The sequence below is a fragment of the Streptopelia decaocto genome, assembly GCF_964273445.1.
Source record: "Streptopelia decaocto genome assembly, chromosome: 6".
In the NCBI taxonomy this organism is placed as follows: Eukaryota; Metazoa; Chordata; class Aves; order Columbiformes; family Columbidae; genus Streptopelia; species Streptopelia decaocto.
Window position 1 is genome coordinate 30,506,336 of NC_138660.1, and position 19,086 is coordinate 30,525,421.

General features: G+C 43.1%; 1 protein-coding gene across 1 annotated transcript; it reads left to right on the plus strand.

The window, feature by feature from the left end:
• Positions 1-2,945: 2,945 nt before the first annotated feature.
• Positions 2,946-15,420, plus strand: CD28 (CD28 molecule). The gene is made up of 4 exons (XM_082055619.1): positions 2,946-3,070; positions 10,209-10,562; positions 10,820-10,938; positions 13,798-15,420. Exons 1-4 carry the CDS (start codon positions 3,016-3,018, stop codon positions 13,936-13,938), a joined length of 669 nt encoding a protein of 222 aa, XP_081911745.1. The 5' UTR covers positions 2,946-3,015; the 3' UTR covers positions 13,939-15,420.
• The last annotated feature ends 3,666 nt before the right edge of the window (positions 15,421-19,086 follow it).

Below are 19,086 nucleotides of genomic sequence, written 5' to 3' on the forward strand. Positions count from 1 at the left end.
CGGCTGTGTGTGCTGGCACTGTACACCTTCCAGTGATTGAAGAGACGCTTCATGTATTTTAAAATTAGCTTCTAAACTAGCCACTTGTTTCATCATAACACATTTGGAATCACCTTCTGACTTTAACAGATGAACACTTGGCTTGAGATACCTGGGCCATTGCCTCCTCATTCTATAACATAAAGATAAACTGGCAGCTTGCTTGGGATTTCTTAGGACTCTTTTAAAGATATCCGGATATCTGAGAAACCAAACTAGATCATGTCAGCATTTCTCTAAAACAGAGGTTGTAGCTCCTACCAGTGCTTGGTTTTCTAACAGTAGGCACAAAAAGCTACAAATACCTGGACTGTTATTTCATTTACACACTGAGATGAGTAAAAATCCCAAGCTCATAGTCTAGATTCTTGTGTACCCTGAAAACCAATTTACAAACCTTTCATTTACTTCTCTTGGACTTCACTTTCAGCCATTTTGTGATGGGATTGAAACCTTCTTTTTCCCAAACATGGTCTAATTGCATTTTTAGCTCTTTCAGTGCTCTCACAGCTCTAGCACCACTTAAATTCTAATGTTAGTCTGGATTCCCATCACTGTGACAGCAAGCAGAGCCTGTCTGCCAGGTACAGACAGACTCCACAGCCCAATATCTGAATGGAAAATGGAGTAAGAATAGGAGCGAACGGTGCCTGAATTAATGCAACTGCAGAACACCCTCAGGAAATGCTCAGATACTTAGGTGGGAGAATGATGAAGAATAATGAATAATGAGGGCATATTGAGGGACATTTTCAGGGTTTTTTTTCCCTAGATAAACTTTAATGTGGTTTGTCCTAAGTGCAAGATGGCTTGCTGAAAGCTATAATATCCTCTTCCCCTACCCACATGATAACTTTGTCAACAGAAAAAGATCATACACGAGAAGTAACAAAGTCAAGTATCTAAGCGATCGGAAATGAACTGTTTAAATTAGAGCAAGAGCTGCAATTTGGAGAAGGAAAGGAGCCGTACCCTTGGGAACACAATGATGATTTGTGCCCTTTTAAAATTCTAAAAATCCAAGAAGTGCAGATGAGCCAAGAGCTATTTTGGGAAAAAAAAAAAAAGTGCTTCCTTACTCTGGGGATCAAAGAGGAAACCATTAAGCAAAACTGAAAATATGATGAAGGGCCAGAGGCTCCGGAAAGGGCAATACCGGCACCACTGCTCATCCGTGCAGAGAGAAATGATACATCACAGCTCGGTCTCCAGGGCCACAGTGGATAATTTCTCAGTGGCCTCTCTTCTACTCCACCAGCCCAGTCCCTGTTTGCCATCAGTGCCTTGGTCTGTCTTCACCCTGGGAAAGGCACATGAGGAGCAATAAGGAATGGAAGGGAATAAATGGGTCCACGGCCACACTAAAGAGAGTGCACGCTGTTCCCTCTTGGGTTTCATTAGTGGCATTCCTGGCGCAGAATCTCTTCCTACACAACCGTTTCCACAATCATGTTTCCATCTGAACGGTGCCCCTTTGACAACAGGTGAAATGAAAGGCAGCAGCTCTCTCTCTGCAATATACTCTGCTAGTTCTGTGATGATGGGAGAACGTACAGTTGCGCTCATTTATAATGTGGGATTTTTTTCAAAAAGGGAAGGGATACCAGAGCACTATTTCTTGCACTGTTTGGTCTATGTTTGGATGGCAAGCAGGTGTAGAAAAATGAAAACGAGCAAAACTAGATCATCTACTGCCAAAATATGCCAGTGTTTCCAGGGGCTGGGAAGGCAGGCAGAACAGCCAGCAGGCCTAGGGAGGAAGGTTTCTGCTTCTAGGAGTGAGGAGAGATGGAGCTTCCTGAGGGGCCAGGGTTGGCCACTGGGAACTTGGAAACTGCTTTTGCTTCTGCCATGATGATGGGAACAGCACACATCTGTATGTACTTGTGGTAAAGAAACAGCACTGCACCTCTAGGGAAGTGCATTTCTCGCTGACAGAAGCAACCCTGCAGAACCCCAAACACAAGCACCCATCTTGCAATGCAGGGACAAGAGTCCCTTTTTTTTGGAACAACCCCAGGTTCCAGTATAAGTTGGGGAATGACCTATTAGAGAGCAGTGTAGGGGAAAGGGACCTGGGGGTCCTGGGGACAGCAGGGTGACCATGAGCCAGCACTGGGCCCTTGTGGCCAGGAAGGCCAATGGTACCTGGGGTGGGTTAGAAGGGGGTGGTCAGTAGGTCAGAGAGGTTCTCCTGCCCCTCTGCTCTGCCCTGGGGAGACCACACCTGGAATATTGTGTCCAGTTGTGGCCCCTCAGTTCCAGCAGGACAGGGAACTGCTGGAGAGAGTCCAGCGCAGGGCAACAAAGATGCTGAAGGGAGTGGAGCATCTCCCGTGTGAGGAAAGGCTGAGGGAGCTGGGGCTCTGGAGCTGGACAAGAGGAGACTGAGGGGTGATCACATTAATGCTTATAAATTTGTAAAGGGTGAGTGTCAGGAGGATGGAGCCAGGCTCTTCTCGGTGACAACCAGTGATAGGACAAGGGACAATGGGTACAAACTGGAACACAGGAGGTTCCACTTAAATCTGAAAAGAAACTTCTTCATGGTGAGGGTGGCAGAGCCTGGCCCAGGCTGCCCAGGGAGGTTGTGGAGTCTCCTTCTCTGCAGACATTCCAACCCGCCTGGACACCTTCCTGTGTAACCTCATCTGGGTGTTCCTGCTCCATGGGGGGATTGCACTGGATGAGCTTTCCAGGTCCCTTCCAATCCCTGACATTCTGTGATTCTGCGACTCTGTGCTTTTGAAAGGCGGGCTCCCACCACCTTGTAGGTGTTACTGAGCTTTGCAGAGGCAGCTTCCTAAGGCTCAGCTCACCAAACGGTTGAACTTCCTGCTCGAGCGTTGCCATTGCGGCGGTTTCACTTGGCTGTGCACCGTGTGCTGCGGAGGGAGGAGGAGAGAAGCTCCGTGAGCAGCTGGGGGTGCAGCCCGGCCCGTGCTGGGGGTGGGGACAGGGCCCACCACTAGCACCATGCTCCTGGGGGTCCTCGTGGTGCTCTGCTTCATCCCTGCTGCTGATGTGACAGGTAACAAACTTCACCACATTTCAACCCTTTCCACTGCTTTTCCTCACTTTGATCGTCAGGGTGGAGAAGGTCTAGTATAGCTTTGAATTAATTTTGCACAAATTATTCTGTGTTTGGATGAGAGGGGACAGACAGAGCACACTGCTGAGATTGCACATGGGTCAACTCGATATAACGAAGAGGCTGATTCTTTTCCTGCCACAAATATTCCTCCAAGATTTAACCTAAGAGCTTTGTTTTAATTTGACTTCATTTTGGATGCATTTGGAAACTGCACGCATAGATAGAGGGGGGTCTATTTCACCCTCCCCCTGGGCTTTACCAACTTGGCTCACAAATGTGAGCAGACCTGGTGCCTCACAGAACTTGCAAATAAACAGACCAAAAGCAGAGTTGCTTACTGAGCTCAAAGACGGAAGTACAGGAATTGCTGGGTTTCTGCTTTTTGCATTGTTTAGTACTTTATTGATAGTTACTAGATACCTAGCTTCTTTCTGAAAAGATCTCCAACAACAAAAGAATGTCAATTTGTGATCTGGAAATCCTAACTCTTAGAGGACCTTTCTGAATCTCCAGTTGTTGTGGCTGAGGGTATTTTCTCTTGGAGCTGTCTTGCTGATGCAGTGTTCATACGTTCCGAGTTAACGTGTCTTTCCAAGGGCTACATCAAAATGCAAAGCAAGGCAACGGATGATGGCTTTTGCTAGGATAATCTTGAGACAATTTTTCAAACCGCTGGCCTGTGAACTGCTGTTATTGGGGCTTCTCCAAATATCAGTGTTCTGTATTTTACAGGGAAGTGGGAGATAGGAACAAAAATCCATTTTCCAGTACAAATCTTTTCACATATAGAACATCTTTGAAGAGGTGTTTTTTCTAATATGAGAGATACTATTGAATCAATTTTTTCCTTATTTCTGCCTTATTTTACTATAATTCTTTTCATCAATGAAGGCATTGTCATTTGCATGACACCACGATCTACATTTCTTTAACAGATCATAGGCTTTTTCTTCCTTGTCCTTTTCCCATATTTGTAACTCTGTGTTTGCAATATAATAATTATTTCCGCAGCGGGCCCCTGGGTTGTCATAGAATACACTGATTCCAGGAGGGGATAAGTATCAGCAGTGCGTTAACAGTTTTGAAAACATTTCCATGAGGTGTGAACAGCTTTTAAGCAACTCTTTTGAGTCTCAACGAAATAAAACACGGCGTGTGGTTATCAGACAAAGGGGTTATGCCATGACTCTATAGACATTTATACACTCTGCATGAAGAACTTGAGTTTCTCCAGTAGCTTCACTGAGACTGTTCAACTGCTCAAAGAGAAGCATGAGGTCACTTGCTTCTCAGAGCTCTTATCTTTTTCCCGTATCTTTTCTTCATCTCATCATTTTGATTGAGATGATTGATCCTTAGCACACGGAAAACACTAAAGCAGGTCACGACCCTGCAAGACTTCCTCAAGCCACAAAGTATATTATAGACCTCAGGTATTTTGTTTTGGAGAAAACATCAGAATTTGGCCTGTTCTGCTGATGTTCGACTGTACCAGTGAGTGCCGCAGGTCGAGTTTGAATCATGGAAAGGGACTTCCAAGATCAGTTTGCTCATTTCCCTTTTGCAGTCACACTAATATTTACAGAGTTTGTGCTCTCCCCTTTTTGCTGGCTAAATAACTGCCTTGCTCTGGTCTGTCAGAAAGGTAGCTAGATCAAGTTGCCTGTGCTGTGTATTTTGTGCAATAAGTAATATAAGTGGGTTTCCACTGCAGCGTACCACAAATGACCTCATCTTTTTACTGCCCACATAACCTTCTGCCTTACGGTCTCTGAGTGTTAAAATCAACCTCTAACCCACTAAGGTTACCAGAATGCAGAAGACATATGAGGCAAGGTTAGCTGAGATTTGGATGACAACAACAAATTCTCGTTTAAACAACAACAAAAAAAGAATAAATCCCAAACTGCCAAGAACCCCCCCTGTGCTCACCTGGGCTTTATGCCCCAAAGTGGGAGAGACTGGCAGAAAGCAGGAGCATAATCACGAGAAGGGGCAGATCCCTCCAGCTGCATGTTACGCACACAGCTGGCTGACCTGAAACCAAACTAAAAAAAGACCTTTGTATCTGGGAAAGAAGAGTAAAGGTCATTGAACAACAGACGGTCAGCAGCCAAAATGGAATAGCTTTGTATGTCATATAGTTGTGTGTCTTTCCATTTGTGGACTAAGTAAACTCCTTTCAGGTTTTCCCCTATCCCCCCAGGGACTTAAGTGGGCCATTTCTTTACTGTGCTTATAGAAATCCCAACTTATCCCAGATTCCGTGCTCTGGCAAACAGCTCCTTGGAGTCAACCAGCATGGAAAAGAAAGAAAGGACAGCACAAAATATTTTTAGGAGAATATTTTTTTCCAATAGCTGATGTTGATTCATGGAAAGAGAAAGAAAGGAAAGGAAAGAAAAGAAAGAAATAAAAGAGAGAAAAGAAATAAAATAAATAAAAGAAGGAAAAGAAGGAAAAGAAAGAAAAGAGAAAAGAAGAAGAGAAGAGAGGAAGAGAAGAGAGAGAAGAGAAAGAAGAGAAGAGAAGAGAAGAGAAGAGAAGAGAAGAGAAGAGAAGAGAAGAGAAGAGAAGAGAAGAGAAGAGAAGAGAAGAGAAGAGAAGAGAAGAGAAGAGAAGAGAAGAGAAGAGAAGAGAAGAAGAAGAAGAAAAAAAAAGGAAAGGAAAGGAAAGGAAAGGAAAGGAAAGGAAAGGAAAGGAAAGGAAAGGAAAGGAAAGGAAAGGAAAGGAAAGGAAAGGAAAGGAAAGGAAAGGAAAGGAAAGGAAAGGAAAGGAAAGGAAAGGAAAGGAAAGGAAAGGAAAGGAAAGGAAAGGAAAGGAAAGGAAAGGAAAGGAAAGGAAAGGAAAGGAAAGGAAAGGAAGAAAAGAAAAGAAAGAAAAGAAAAGAAAAGAAAAGAAAAGAGAAGAGAAGAGAAGAGAAGAGAAGAGAAGAGAAGAGAAGAGAAGAGAAGAGAAGAGAAGAGAAGAAAAGAGAAGAAAAGAGAAGAAAAGAGAAGAAAAGAGAAGAAAAGAGAAGAGAAGAGAAGAGAAGAGAAGAGAAGAGAAGAGAAGAAAAGAAAAGAAAAGAAAAGAAAAGAAAAGAAAAGAAAAGAAAAGAAAAGAAAAGAAAAGAAAAGAAAAGAAAAGAAAAGAAAAGAAAAGAAAAGAAAAGAAAAGAAAAGAAAAGAAAAGAAAAGAAAAGAAAAGAAAAGAAAAGAAAAGAAAAGAAAAGAAAAGAAAAGAAAAGAAAAAGGGAAAGAAAGAGGGAAAGAGGGAAAGAAAGAGGGAAAGAGGGAAAGAAAGAGGGAAAGAAAGAGGGAAAGAAAGAGAGAAAGAAAGAGAGAGAAAGAGAAAGAGAGAAAGAGAGAAAGAGAGAAAGAGAGAAAGAGAGAAAGAGAGAGAGAAAGAAAGAAAGAAAGAAAGAACGAAAGAAAGAACGAAAGAACGAAAGAACGAAAGAAAGAAAGAAAGAAAGGCCTCAAAATAGTTATTTCCCATACTTTGTTGTCTCTATTTCATTTTCTTGGCAAATAAGAAAGAAAGAAAGAAGGAAAGAAAGGGAGAGAGAGAGAGAAAGAAAGGAGGAAAAAACTTCAATGAAGTTTTGCTTGCATCAGGAGTCCATGATTAGAGAGTCTATATTTATGGCTACAATATATGGATGGTACTGTTTTTTCATGATGCAAAAAACCTCACATGTGATTATAACAAACGTCTAGCATGATAAATAAGGTATAAAAAAACGTAACAAACATTTAGACATCTTACACATCATTGCATATAAATCCTAAGATCCCGAGAAAGATTGCAGCCGGTGCACACTGACTTAAACAATTTTACATTTTTAAACTTCGCAGCTTTTTGAAACTGTAGACAATGATTTTTCATAACTGCCATTTTCTTGGCTGGGTAAGGCCAAGATATAGATATTTATTACTATGCAGCATGACTGAACACAGCTCTGGAAATGGTAATCACAACCCCGTTTAGGGGAAAGCATACACTAATGGAAACACATACTAGATGTTTCAGAGTTTCACCATTTTAACAAACCCAAAGCGACACTTATGAGAAAAACTGTCTCTGTGAAGGCAAAGGCCACCTCAGCCCATGTTTGCCCGGAATGGTCCAGATCCTACTAAGAATATAATCAAATCCTATTCAGATCACAAGTGAAGTAAGGGATGTTTGACCTTACTCTGTTTTCCCCATGAAACTAATACACGTTTTGACTTCCATTCAAAATCGATCTGTCCATCATGCCTGCCTTGCCCTTGCTGCCACTGCAGCCCAACCCATCTATGTGCTTCTAATTAGTTCCTATGAGTGAAAAACCAAAGATCTCCCTCAATCAGTTTAGATTTGAACTAGTAGAGCCACTTTGTGAACATGGATTCGGGTGCTTAGCTTAAATCATGAAGGAGCAGTCTCTGTTTAATGATCGACAAATTAACCTTTCCCCATTGCTCAGCCATCCTGCATCCCGATATGAGCAGCGTGGGGCTGGGTTACCATCCCAGACAGGCTGGACCGTAAACCAAGAGGTGGAAGTAAGCTGAAATAACTTATTTTTTTACATGTGTGTGTCAAAATAAACTAGTTGCCAATTAGCACAATATCACAGCAAGGACATAAGTAGTCCAAAGATGTAGTTAAATAGTGGAGCTCAAGGCATGAAGCTATGGACTAAACATCAGGAGTCCAGATTAGCTGACAGCAGCAAAAGGCGGGGGTAAGACATTGGGGTCTGCAGTCGGCAAATGAGTCTAAGTAACACTTGAAGAGGGTCCCTCAGCAATGAGATTTTCAGTGTTCTTTGTGTTTCCCCTGGCCACAGCAAAAAATCTGATTGGGCTGAGCAGTAAACATCCATTAGTTCTCTGTAAGTACTCGCCGTCAAAAACAGGCAAGCATTTTGCTGAAGTCTAATGCTTCTGCGACTGGCTGTTCCAGAATGGCCATTTTGGTGTAAACACTGAGACGGAAAAATTCTCTTCTGAAGGTGTATTCAGTCCCTGTGACTGAATGGCTGTAGTGGTGGGCACTACTGCAGTGCCAATCAGAATAACTCTGTCTCAAGTGAGATGTGGAGAATTCTGCTTTGATAAAGGTTAAAAAATTTTACCACAAACTTGCATGTTGCCACTTAGGCCAAGGATCAATTTTCTGGCCAACAAAAATATGATCAAATACCTTGTCTAAAGGGGTGGCATCCAAACCTCACCCGTACTAGAATGCCTTATAAGCCAATGTGAGAGCTTTTGTCGGAAAATGCTGATTCGATGAAACCGAAATGTTTTGCTGAAATGTCTTCATTTTGATGAAAACTCACCACAGGCAGCACCTCTAGTAGAAACCTGCCTTGTCTGTTATTAATCTGCTGCTCAGTTCCAGGATTCCAAGATATGTGTCTCTTTCTGCTGGAAAGTCTAGAAACGCTCATCCTTCATCAAGACAAAAAGCTTCACCGTGTTTGGTTTCCCAGCAAACAAGGGATTTCAGAGCTGTGACAAGCTCTGCTCCACCCTACACCTAACTATGTTCAATAAAGAGACCCAAGGATGGATTTCAATCTTTCTTAGTTAAGACGAGGCAGGAGAACATTCCCCGTCTCATGTCTTCCTGCTCTCATGAGAAGAAAGGGCTGGTAAACAAGACTCTAAGTGAGAAAATGAACAGCTTCAGCAGTTCTGTGGGTTGGGCTGGTAACTGGAGAACGTGCTGGCTGTGGGTTGTTTTTACTACCCACACCCTACCACTAGTCCTGGCCACCTCCTGCATCTCTGTGTTTACTTTACTCCCTGGATCACGTCCATCCCAAAGGAGTATCCTACTCAAGAGGATGGGCTACTCCATCGGGTGCAGGTGCGAACACACTAAACGTAGCCAATTTGTCCTAAATCTATTTAAACATGGTGACTTACTCGTGTTTTGGGCATTCTGGATCTGGCCTCTTTCCCACTTCATTTCCCTTACAAGCCTTTTTTAAGTCTCATCACACGGATTAAGTAGAAAGAACACAGGTTTTGCAGCAGATTTTGAAGACAAGAGATCCGATTGTCATTCTCCCAAGCACAGCACTTCTCAGGGATCTATAAAAGGCTACTAAGACCTCATTTGAGTTGAGCTTGCACGAAGACTTCTGCAGTCATACACACACAAAAGGGTTGTTGTTAGCTCTGGCAAATTCCTAGCTTAAAAGCTAAAACTCTCTTCCTTACTTGTGGGTCATAATTTTAAATGTAGGGCCTCATTTATACAGGATGATTCTTTTTTTTGGAAGAAGTTGTCTTTCAGCATAGTCCTTGCAGTGTTTCCGTGTTTGGCAGATGGTAGCACAGAGATCTACGTGTCAGAAAACATTTCCTGTTTATGTATCAGTCCAGTCAATTCAAATTGAATTGTACTTCCATGTGACATTTTTTTTTTGCAGGCCATTCAAGTGCTAAGTGCCAACGCAGTGTCAAATTAGTCAGCTCCCAAGTCCTTTGAGACATTAAGAATCTACTACAGCTGCTAGCTAGAGAAATGACTTGCTTTACATTAAAATGATAGCAGCTCATGCTTTTAGTGCTCACTGTCCAAGATCCAAATCCTTGAAATGGCTCAGCAAATTCCACCTGCAAACTCTTCAAGTCTGTCTTTGGATTAAAAAATAAATGTATAAATAATATTCTTATCTTACTGCTGAACAAAGCATTTAATTCACAGCATTTTCACTTCATAATGTCCCCAGGGAATCTGCCTGCTAAGGAAAGGATGGACTAAGGTGGCCTTATACATACACACAGGGGCACACATGCAGAGTGGCCTTCTGAGCCCTGACATTAAATCTTAATCACAGGACCACTTTGGTACTACTGTTCAGACTGCAGAAAAACACTGTTGACCTCACAGTCTCCCCTAGTGACTATGTAATTATTTACAGAGAGGGGGATTGCTGCAACAAGAGCTCCTGTGAGAAACGCGGTGGTTCCGCAGGGTAGAGGTGATGTGGACGAGAGCTGCATAGGAGGGTGGGTGGTTCAGCAGTCTCATGCTGTATTTTATAAACAAGTGTTTTTCTCACTTTCTCCCCTCCCCTCCCTTCCAGAAAACAAGATTTTAGTGGCTCAGAGTCCTTTGCTCATCGTAGATAACAAGAATGCAACTCTAGTCTGCAACTACACATACAATGGAACAGCGGAGGAATTTCGAGCTTCGCTGCACAAAGGAACAGACAGTGCAGTTGAAGTTTGCTTTATTTCATGGAAGACGACCAAAAATAGCAGTAACTCAAATGAAGAATTCAACTGCCAGGGGATTCACGATAAAGACAAAGTCATCTTCAATCTTTGGAATATGAGTGCCAACCAAACTGACATCTACTTCTGCAAAATCGAGGCCATGTATCCACCCCCGTATGTCTACAATGAGAAAAGCAACGGGACTGTCATTCACGTGAAAGGTAAGCGGGGAAATCTCTGTATCTCAGTATCCTCCCTATACACACACCCTACGTGATGCCTTGAGGCAGTTTGTTTCCTAAAAAAAAAAACCAGTTGGGTTGCCTGGTAAAGCGAAATTCCTGCTCCAGATGTCCTGAAGAAGACATCTTAAAATGATGATGAATACAAATGGTGCACTGGAACAAGGAGTTAATAAGCAGAGGTTGAGGTTTTTGTTTTCATGTACTGAAAATTTTCTTTATTCTTTTCCTTTAAGAGACACCGATCCAAATACAAGAGCCTCAGTCTACAATTCCTTTGTGGATTATGGTGACAATGACTGCAGTTCTTGGTTTCTACAGTATGCTAATAACGGCAGTTTTTATTGACTACTGGGTAAGAAACTACTGATTTCCCTTGCTCCATATGCTCTTTGTCCCTAGTTCATTTCTCAGGCTATACTTGCCACGTTTACCACAAACCCCCGGACACCCCTCACTTGATGATCACAGTGTTTCTTCACCCCAGCTCTACCAGCACTCCCATGCTATGCCCCAAAAGAGCTGAAACACCAGATGCTCTCCATGTCCTCTGCAGTAGAGCCCTAAAGCAAATGCCAGTACCAGCAGTGCTGGGACACTGTCCCTGGCTCTGCCCACTGTCCCTGTCAGGGAAATCTAGCCCTGCAAACACCCCTGGCAAAACTCTTTGAGGCTATGCTGATGGAGGGAGCTCACCTACAGTAAAACCATCTTTAGGGGACTGTCAGTTTGCCCAAGACCATCTGCACTGGTATCTTGTGCCTATCCAGCAATTCCCTCAAGTACACCCTATTTCTGGCAGCTTGACTGCAAGGGAATAGAAGCAGCAGGATCTCAGTGGTCCCTCGCCTGCCTCTGTACATTAACCCTATGAAAGCTGAACCTTAATGGCTCATTATTTTTCTTTCTGATCTCTCTGGAGAATTGGCTGGCACAGGTCCCATCCAGTTCTGCTGGCTGGAGGGAAGAGAGTGAGGCAGAGGCAGCAGGACATCTTCCCAGACGAGTCTTAGCATCGTGATCTCCCAGAGCTCATTTACACCGCACACTCCATGTGGGAAAGACCTGAACAATGAACGCAGAGAGCTTTGTTCCTGCCTTTCCCCTGGATCTTTGTCGTTAAATAGTGATTTTCAACACATTATGCTGTATAAAGGGCCTGACAGGTTAAATGTGGCATGTTTACACAAAGACACTCTCACACTTGCTCAATATATATTTCTAATGGGAAAAAAAAGGGGGGGGGGGGGGGGGCAAATGGGGCATTGCCATAGGAAAATGGGAAGGCAAGTTAAATAGTCCTTCTCTGTGCCTCAGATTCCAGCAACAGCTGCTGGTGTTGCAGGGCTGTGCCACAGTGGCTGTGCCCTGATGAGATCCTGCAGCTTCAAATCCATCATTTACAATCTGAACCATTTTCTGTCTGCTGTATTGGTTTGGTACCTAACGGCAACGCGCTGTGCTGCTGACATGTCCTCCCGAGCAAGAGTGACAGGGCTGCACCGCAATGTGCTGCTTGCTGCGTCAGTTTTACCTGCTGTTGTCACTGCTGGTGGTGTTCTCCTGGTAACAGGTGCTCTGAGTGTGCACGTATTCACGGTGCTGCTGAATGTAAATACAGCAGCCTAGAAGACGTTATGATTTCTAAAAAAAGGTCCTAAAATACGACACTTGGCAACCATGGCAAGCCTGTTTCTCTTGAGCTCCTGAAAGCAGCTGAAGATTTGTCCGTTTTCATACAGTTCTGCCTTCCCTGAAGGAAAACCGCTTTCCTCTGCAAAACGAGCAGGTTTTGATCCTGTAACAGTCCAGCATTCACTCATACTAGCTAAATGTCTTTCTCCATGCAAATTTACCTCTTAGGTGAATTGAAAATCCTATATTATGGAGACGAACACATAAAGTAAAGCTTTTGCATCTAACGATTTATATGCATCGACTGTACTGTATGGCCTAAGCAGTATGTAACTTACATTCAACACGGTGCATATATATAACATTAATAAGAAAAAGCTTAAAATGGTTCATAGTAACTGCCCCACAATGCACATCCAGCATAACTCAGCCATCAGATTTTCTAAAGCAAACCTCCTTCAACTCCACAGCATCACAAGTATATTGCAAATATTACGGGTATATATGTGCAAATGTATGCAAATGTTTATATGCATATGTTTATATGCAAATATGTACGTACATGGGGAAGAAATTTCAGTAAAAAGGAGATTGCAAAGGAAGGCATGATCAATATTAAGGAAAAAGCACGGAAGCACTTTACCTAGTCCCTGATCGATAAAGCCTTACGCTATACACAAACACCAACGTTGTGCAGAGCCTGCAGCAGCCGGAGGTTCAAACACTGCTGGAGCCACAAACTTCCTCTGTCATTATAGGCAAATTATTTCACCTGTCTTCTGCTGGGCTTATTTCTGAAAGAGACAATGCCTCTCTTGTCTCACATGGGCATTATAAGGCAGGGATTCAACAGTGGAAATGAGAATTTTGAGGCCCAGATAGTGAGACAGATAAAAGATTAACATCAGCTCCGATTTTTTTGCCCCTTGAAGGAAGGCTCAGAACAACATATACATTGTGCATTCCTGCTGTAAATGTAGGCAAACCATGATACACGTAGTCTGGGCTGATTTTTCCTGCTCTTATTTCTGGTTGAGTTAAGCTAATTTATTTTCTCCTCCTAATAAATGAGAACAGCCCTCACTGCTCAGACTGTATCGCTTCTGCTGAGTGATTCCACAGCTGAGAATGGAGGGTAAGAGGCCCCAGTTTGCACCCTTGGTTTGCAGCATTCCTCTGCCTGGAGAACCAGCACTGCAAATCTCTCAGCAGATAAGACAGAGCCTCACAGTCAGGTTGGGCAAATTCCATAGATTATTTGATGAGAGCATGTGTTCTAATTCTTCTGTAAATGCATTCAAACCTGAGGCTGCCTTACAAATTTGCCTGCTTCCCTGAACCAGGACTTAGGGCCAGAACTGTCAGTAATTCATATAAGAGTTGGGTGAAGATGGTTAATTCAAAGGAGGAAAAAATAATCAAATCCATTATTAACTTTTATCGGGTCTTATTACCAGTCAAAACCCCTCTGCTCAAAGGATCCCTGTTTCCTTTCTTCTCCCTTGTCAAGTGTCCACCCCAGGCAGGACAGACTAACTGCAGAAATGTTTTAACGCTTCTCTTCCCCCTTCTACCACAGCAAAAATCCAAAAAGAACATGTACCATCAGAGTGACTACATGAACATGACTCCCCGGCACCCGCCGTACCAGAAGAACAAGGGCTACCCATCCTATGCGCCAACACGAGACTACACGGCGTATCGGTCCTGGCAGCCGTGAGACCCACCAGCAGCCCCCTCTGCTCCTGGGAGCTCACTGGCTCTTGGATGTGGAAGGACAGCCTCTCCTTTTAATGTTTGTCATTACTGATCATGGATAACTCCACATAGCAAGTATTGGCTAAACGTTGATATGCTAAAAGAAACAAGCAAACTGACATTAAAAGGGAGGGGAAAAGTAAAAAAGGATTGTTCACCATGATGGCTGAAAAGGAGATAGAACTTGTGTTGAGGGCTGGCAGTCGGTAAGGCAGAAAGATGCCATGAGACCTCAGAGCTAGTCTCCTCCTCACATTTGTGGTTTGGGTCAGCCCTTGGGAGAACCAGAACTTCTGACATTTCCCAATAACTGGTGCCTTAGATTTAACCCCTAATTTCCTTTATTCTGTATGTCTAATCCTCAGAAACCCTTGTTCCTGTTAAATATGGCAAAATATAAAAACAATAATATTTTCTTCCCTACAAGACCAGGGCACAGTTTGAAGTTCAAAACACATGCTTGAAAGAAAGAGGGAAAAGTCAGCCAGATGGCATCCAAGCTATCAGGCTGTGGTGCAAATGGGCCGTCAGGATGAATCAAGGCCATCAATAGAAAACTACTAATCCCTCAACATGTGAGTCCTTAGGCTGGACACTTTGTAAATGTTCATAAGGCCATTTGAAGTCATGGCCAAGCAACTCCACAGGTGAGAAAATAATCAACCTGAAGACAAAATGAAGACAAGCAGCAGCAGAAGAAAGATCTGTTGTCGTCATGAAGAACCCCAGCTTGGTTTGTTTGCCTCCTACAGCGAGCGAACACAAAGTCATGCGGGGAGCATTAGAAGACACAGAGGTTGGATTTTGAAGAGAGCTTTACTTTCATTTTTGAATTTTTGTTTCTATGCAAAAGGTGTTCTGCTAAGTCCTCCTGAAAATTCATGCACATCTTCTGGCACCTAGGTTGTACCAGAGCTCTTTTGAAAATGAGCAACTAAAGATCACTTGAATTTTTTTCCCATAAGCACCCAGTGTTGGGGGTGTGAGAGGGTCCTTCACTCCCACCATTGTGAATTGGACCTGAAAGCGCTCAGCCACGTTCAGGGACTGCTCTGGGCACTTCAATGAACTTTGTGTTGACTGGAGGTTACCACTCTATCCAAACATGTTCTTCAGGAATGCTCCATGCTGGAGTAGGACAAAGTCTTCGGCAAAACCTTCAATTAAGCATGTTTACATTAACAAGACATTCTAAACTGCAATCACGGTTGTCTTGGTATAAAATCCTGTTTCATTCTGAGGAGATGAGTTTTATTTTATAGGGACTACTGAATAAACAATTAAATGAAAAATCCATATTCCCACCTTGAAATAAAATGGGGACTGTACAACATTTACTTTCCTTCAAATTGGGATAAGATTCTTTCTGTCTTTGAGGGGACATGGCAAAAGCAGATATGTAGAAGTGTGCCAACAATCTGCTTTGACATCTTAACCCAAGAAAAAAAGCTTTGGCACTTCCAAAGTTTTGAGTTTGCTGACTGGGCCCCAAACCATCCATGTATTCCAGTGCCAATGTAAGGTGAGATGGCGAATGTATATCAAAAGCATAAAACAGGGTAAATGTCCTTTGTTCAATCTGCATGTATATATATTTTAGGTAGAGATGTATCTACTTCATTATATCTATATTCCTTAGAGTTTTACTACACTTTTTGCAATCTCCTTTTAAAATTATTAAATAGATAGAGTAAATTAAATCCTGAATAAATGCATTAGGCCTGAAGCTAGTCAGAGGGAAGTATTACTTTCTAAAGCAAATGCTGGTATAATTTGCTTTCCTTCCCCTAACGCTTTTGTAATTTCCATATTTAAAACATTCTGATAGCTCCCAGGACATGATACTGAAAGTCAGGCCTGGAACATCTGGAAAAAGTATTAATTTGACTGACCAAAAAGAAAGGGAGATACAGGGAAACATCCTAAACATATAATGAAAAAAATGAGAACGAGGACAGGAGAGACCCCAGCACTGTATCAAAGTGGACATCACCATTACATTAAAGCCCTGTAGGGACACAAATTACAGACTGTCAGAGGTGAGATACCAGTAAATACCTTTTACCCACCACTGTAAGGGACTAAAAGAAAGTGTTTGCAGATAATCAAGCCAGTTAAGCCTGGAGTCTGGCTCTGCATATGTGGATTAGCATATACGACAAACAGAGCAATCCTAATTTATTCCATCTGGTCTTAGGCAATGCATAACATGCCAGGACAGCTCTGGCCCTCCCTGGCCCTGCCTTTGGGGTCTAGATGCTGTTTATAGGATGATGTAAAGAGAAACCTCCCTCTGTTGCTGCTTCAGACTTGGAAACTGGCCCTCATGGTGGGCAGCGAGAGATCAATTGGGTTTTCTGCCTTGCACACAGGTCTTAATTCAAATGCAAATACAATCCTGCTGAACAGTGATTTCATTTTTCATCCCCCTTTCCCCCACTTTTGTATCTCAGTGTCAAAGGAACATCTGATCTGCAGTCATCATATCCAAACGGCAACCAACATATGTTGCAAAGGGTCAGCCGAGGGTTGTGCAGCTCCAGCCCCTGCGTGCTGATCCCTGTTCTGCACGTATCCAGCACAGCACAAAACACCACCCCCAGGAGACAAATCCGAGGACGTAGCCTGTGCTATCTTTGCAGCATCCTGAACCTTCACCACTAGGCCTCTCAGGTTTACTAAAGCCAAAAGTCTCAGATGTTCCTTCTAGTTCGAATCCCCCAAACTCCAGTATGCTCTTCCTGTATCAGATTTTTCAAAATGCCTCTTCTTTCCTCTGCAGCTACAAAGATGAACCCTGCATGTCTGCCAGACAATATCACATCTTCCTTCTTTGCATACCATCGCTTTTACTTTCATTTCCACATCAGACTCAGCAGTTCAGAAGCCCATCAATTTGTAAATCTCACCATTGTGCAGTCCTCCACATGGACCCCATGCTAATTATTTGCCTCACAATGACTGTCTTGTATGCCACATTCCTCTTCAGTTTGGGTAAGGAGTTGCCATAAGAGATCGGAGCTATGCGGTAGCTGGATAGGTACTTGTGTTCTGTTTGAAGGATTTGGGATCTTTCATCCCTTTGATTTTTCCCACCACGCTCAGATTTTCCGTCGTGCCAAACAACCACATGGGAATCCCACACACCATGTGCTTCCCGCAGAGCATTTAATTCCTGGACATTTCCCTTGCTGTGCATTGCAGGCTCTTGGCTGTTGCCAAGTTCATGCTGCCTGTGGACGTGCCCTGAGAGCAGAACCAACTTTGGCTACTGATAGTACGTTTGATACTCATAAGTACAGTACAAAAACCTTGAGTTTTAGGACCACACAAGCAAAGTCTTCAGTGCTAAAGATCAAATCTTTCCGCTTTCACCAGAGCTTTTGCTGTGTGACTGGAAAATATTTTATTCAAGATGAATCACAGACTAAGACCTGATGTTGTTAGTCACTCACACTAACCAGAAAACAGGTTAATGAGTACAATATCAGCTTTGTTAAGGTCCAACGGAGTGGGAAAGGCTGTAAACAGCAGCAGGCAGTAATTCGCAGCCAAAATCAGTGTCTCTAAGTGAGAGGCAAACATTACTAGCTGCTTATCTTGATGCAAATGGATTGTTCTCCACAATTAGGTGCTTTTGTTAGAGCATCACATTACAGTATGTTACTATTCCATCCTCAAGGGCATGCAGACAGTCTTATGTAGCCAATTTGGCTGACAAAGTATTAGGAAGCTGCCAATTTCATACAAACGCATTTGCAAAGACATAAAATGTTGAATGGTCTCAAATTCACGGTGAGTTTTGGTGTTTGGTTTGTTTTTTTCGTTTGTTTGTTGGTATTTTTTTTTAACTAGATCTCCAGGATCAGGGCACTGGTTCTTACTTTTTCCCCCCCTTTTTTTTTGTTAATAAAAATGAAATATAACTTCACTTTCGGGACCCGTAAACTTACCAGGAGCACTTCAGTTTGGGGTGGCTGGGTTTGTCTGATTCATCTGACCATCGAAATGACCAGGAATTTTCAAATGCCACAGTTTTCCTACCCGTTATATCATTCTGCGGCCACATCATTCCTTTTCCTCACTGGCTTTTTATTCCTTCAGGGGAACTATTCTGGATCAGGTTGAAATGTTCTCATGGGCTGGAACAACTCTAGTTTTTCAGTCAGGAAAGAGATCACTCTGACCAGCAAAAAGAAAGATGGAAACAAGCAATTTGTAACAGTAGAGTTCTGTGGAAATTAACATAGTGGTTTCAATCTGGTGGGAGGATCAAATGACCTTTTTACAAAATCCTTTTGCTCTAAAATAAAAAAGCTTAAGAAATTATAGAGAAGTACCTTGAAAGAAAAGAGATCAGGTTGCAAAATTAAGAAATCAAAGGCAGGAAATGCCAGGGGAAGGTTTCCCACCCAGCCGCTCTTCTGCCCCCTTCTGTGACCGCAGTGGCTCCCCAATTACAGCAGCATTTCTGTCCCTGCCTGTCCCTTTGCCCTCTCTGGGACACACCACCAGGAGCTGCTGGTGGGTCCCTTGCAGCCAGCACAGGGCTGCGGTGACACTGGAGGGACAGACTGGACACAACCATCAATCAAGCCAACTTAGATACCAACTAAGTCAGGCCTGGCAGCCTCGTCAGCGCCCCGTTAAATTAGATCACTCTGTCGTGAGTCAGAACGAACTGATTTTCCTGCTGTGCTTGCTGTCTGTGACAGCCCTTGGGCTGCTTTAATCTTCAAACGCCAGCGGTCAAGACGAGAGCTGATTTATTTTTACTTATGAAAATGATGAAGTACGCTGCTTGCATTTCTTCCTGGGCTTCTCAGAACTGCCCAGCCCAGTCAAAAAGGGCTGGAGAATGGTAATTGTTTCTCTGTTTGCATAGCTCATTGGGTCCTGATGCATGGGGGTGAAGGCTGAACTCCAGGGCAGAATGTCACCTTTGGGAGCATTATCCCAGCTAGCTCTTTCTCTCATTAGCAGAATGCTGAAGCAATGTCAATGTTTTTTATTAACAATAACAAAAAAGTATGAGATTATGAAGATGCACAATTGGACAGCAAGGGAACAACCTCTCTCCCTGCTGCAGACACACAGAGTCGACACTAAT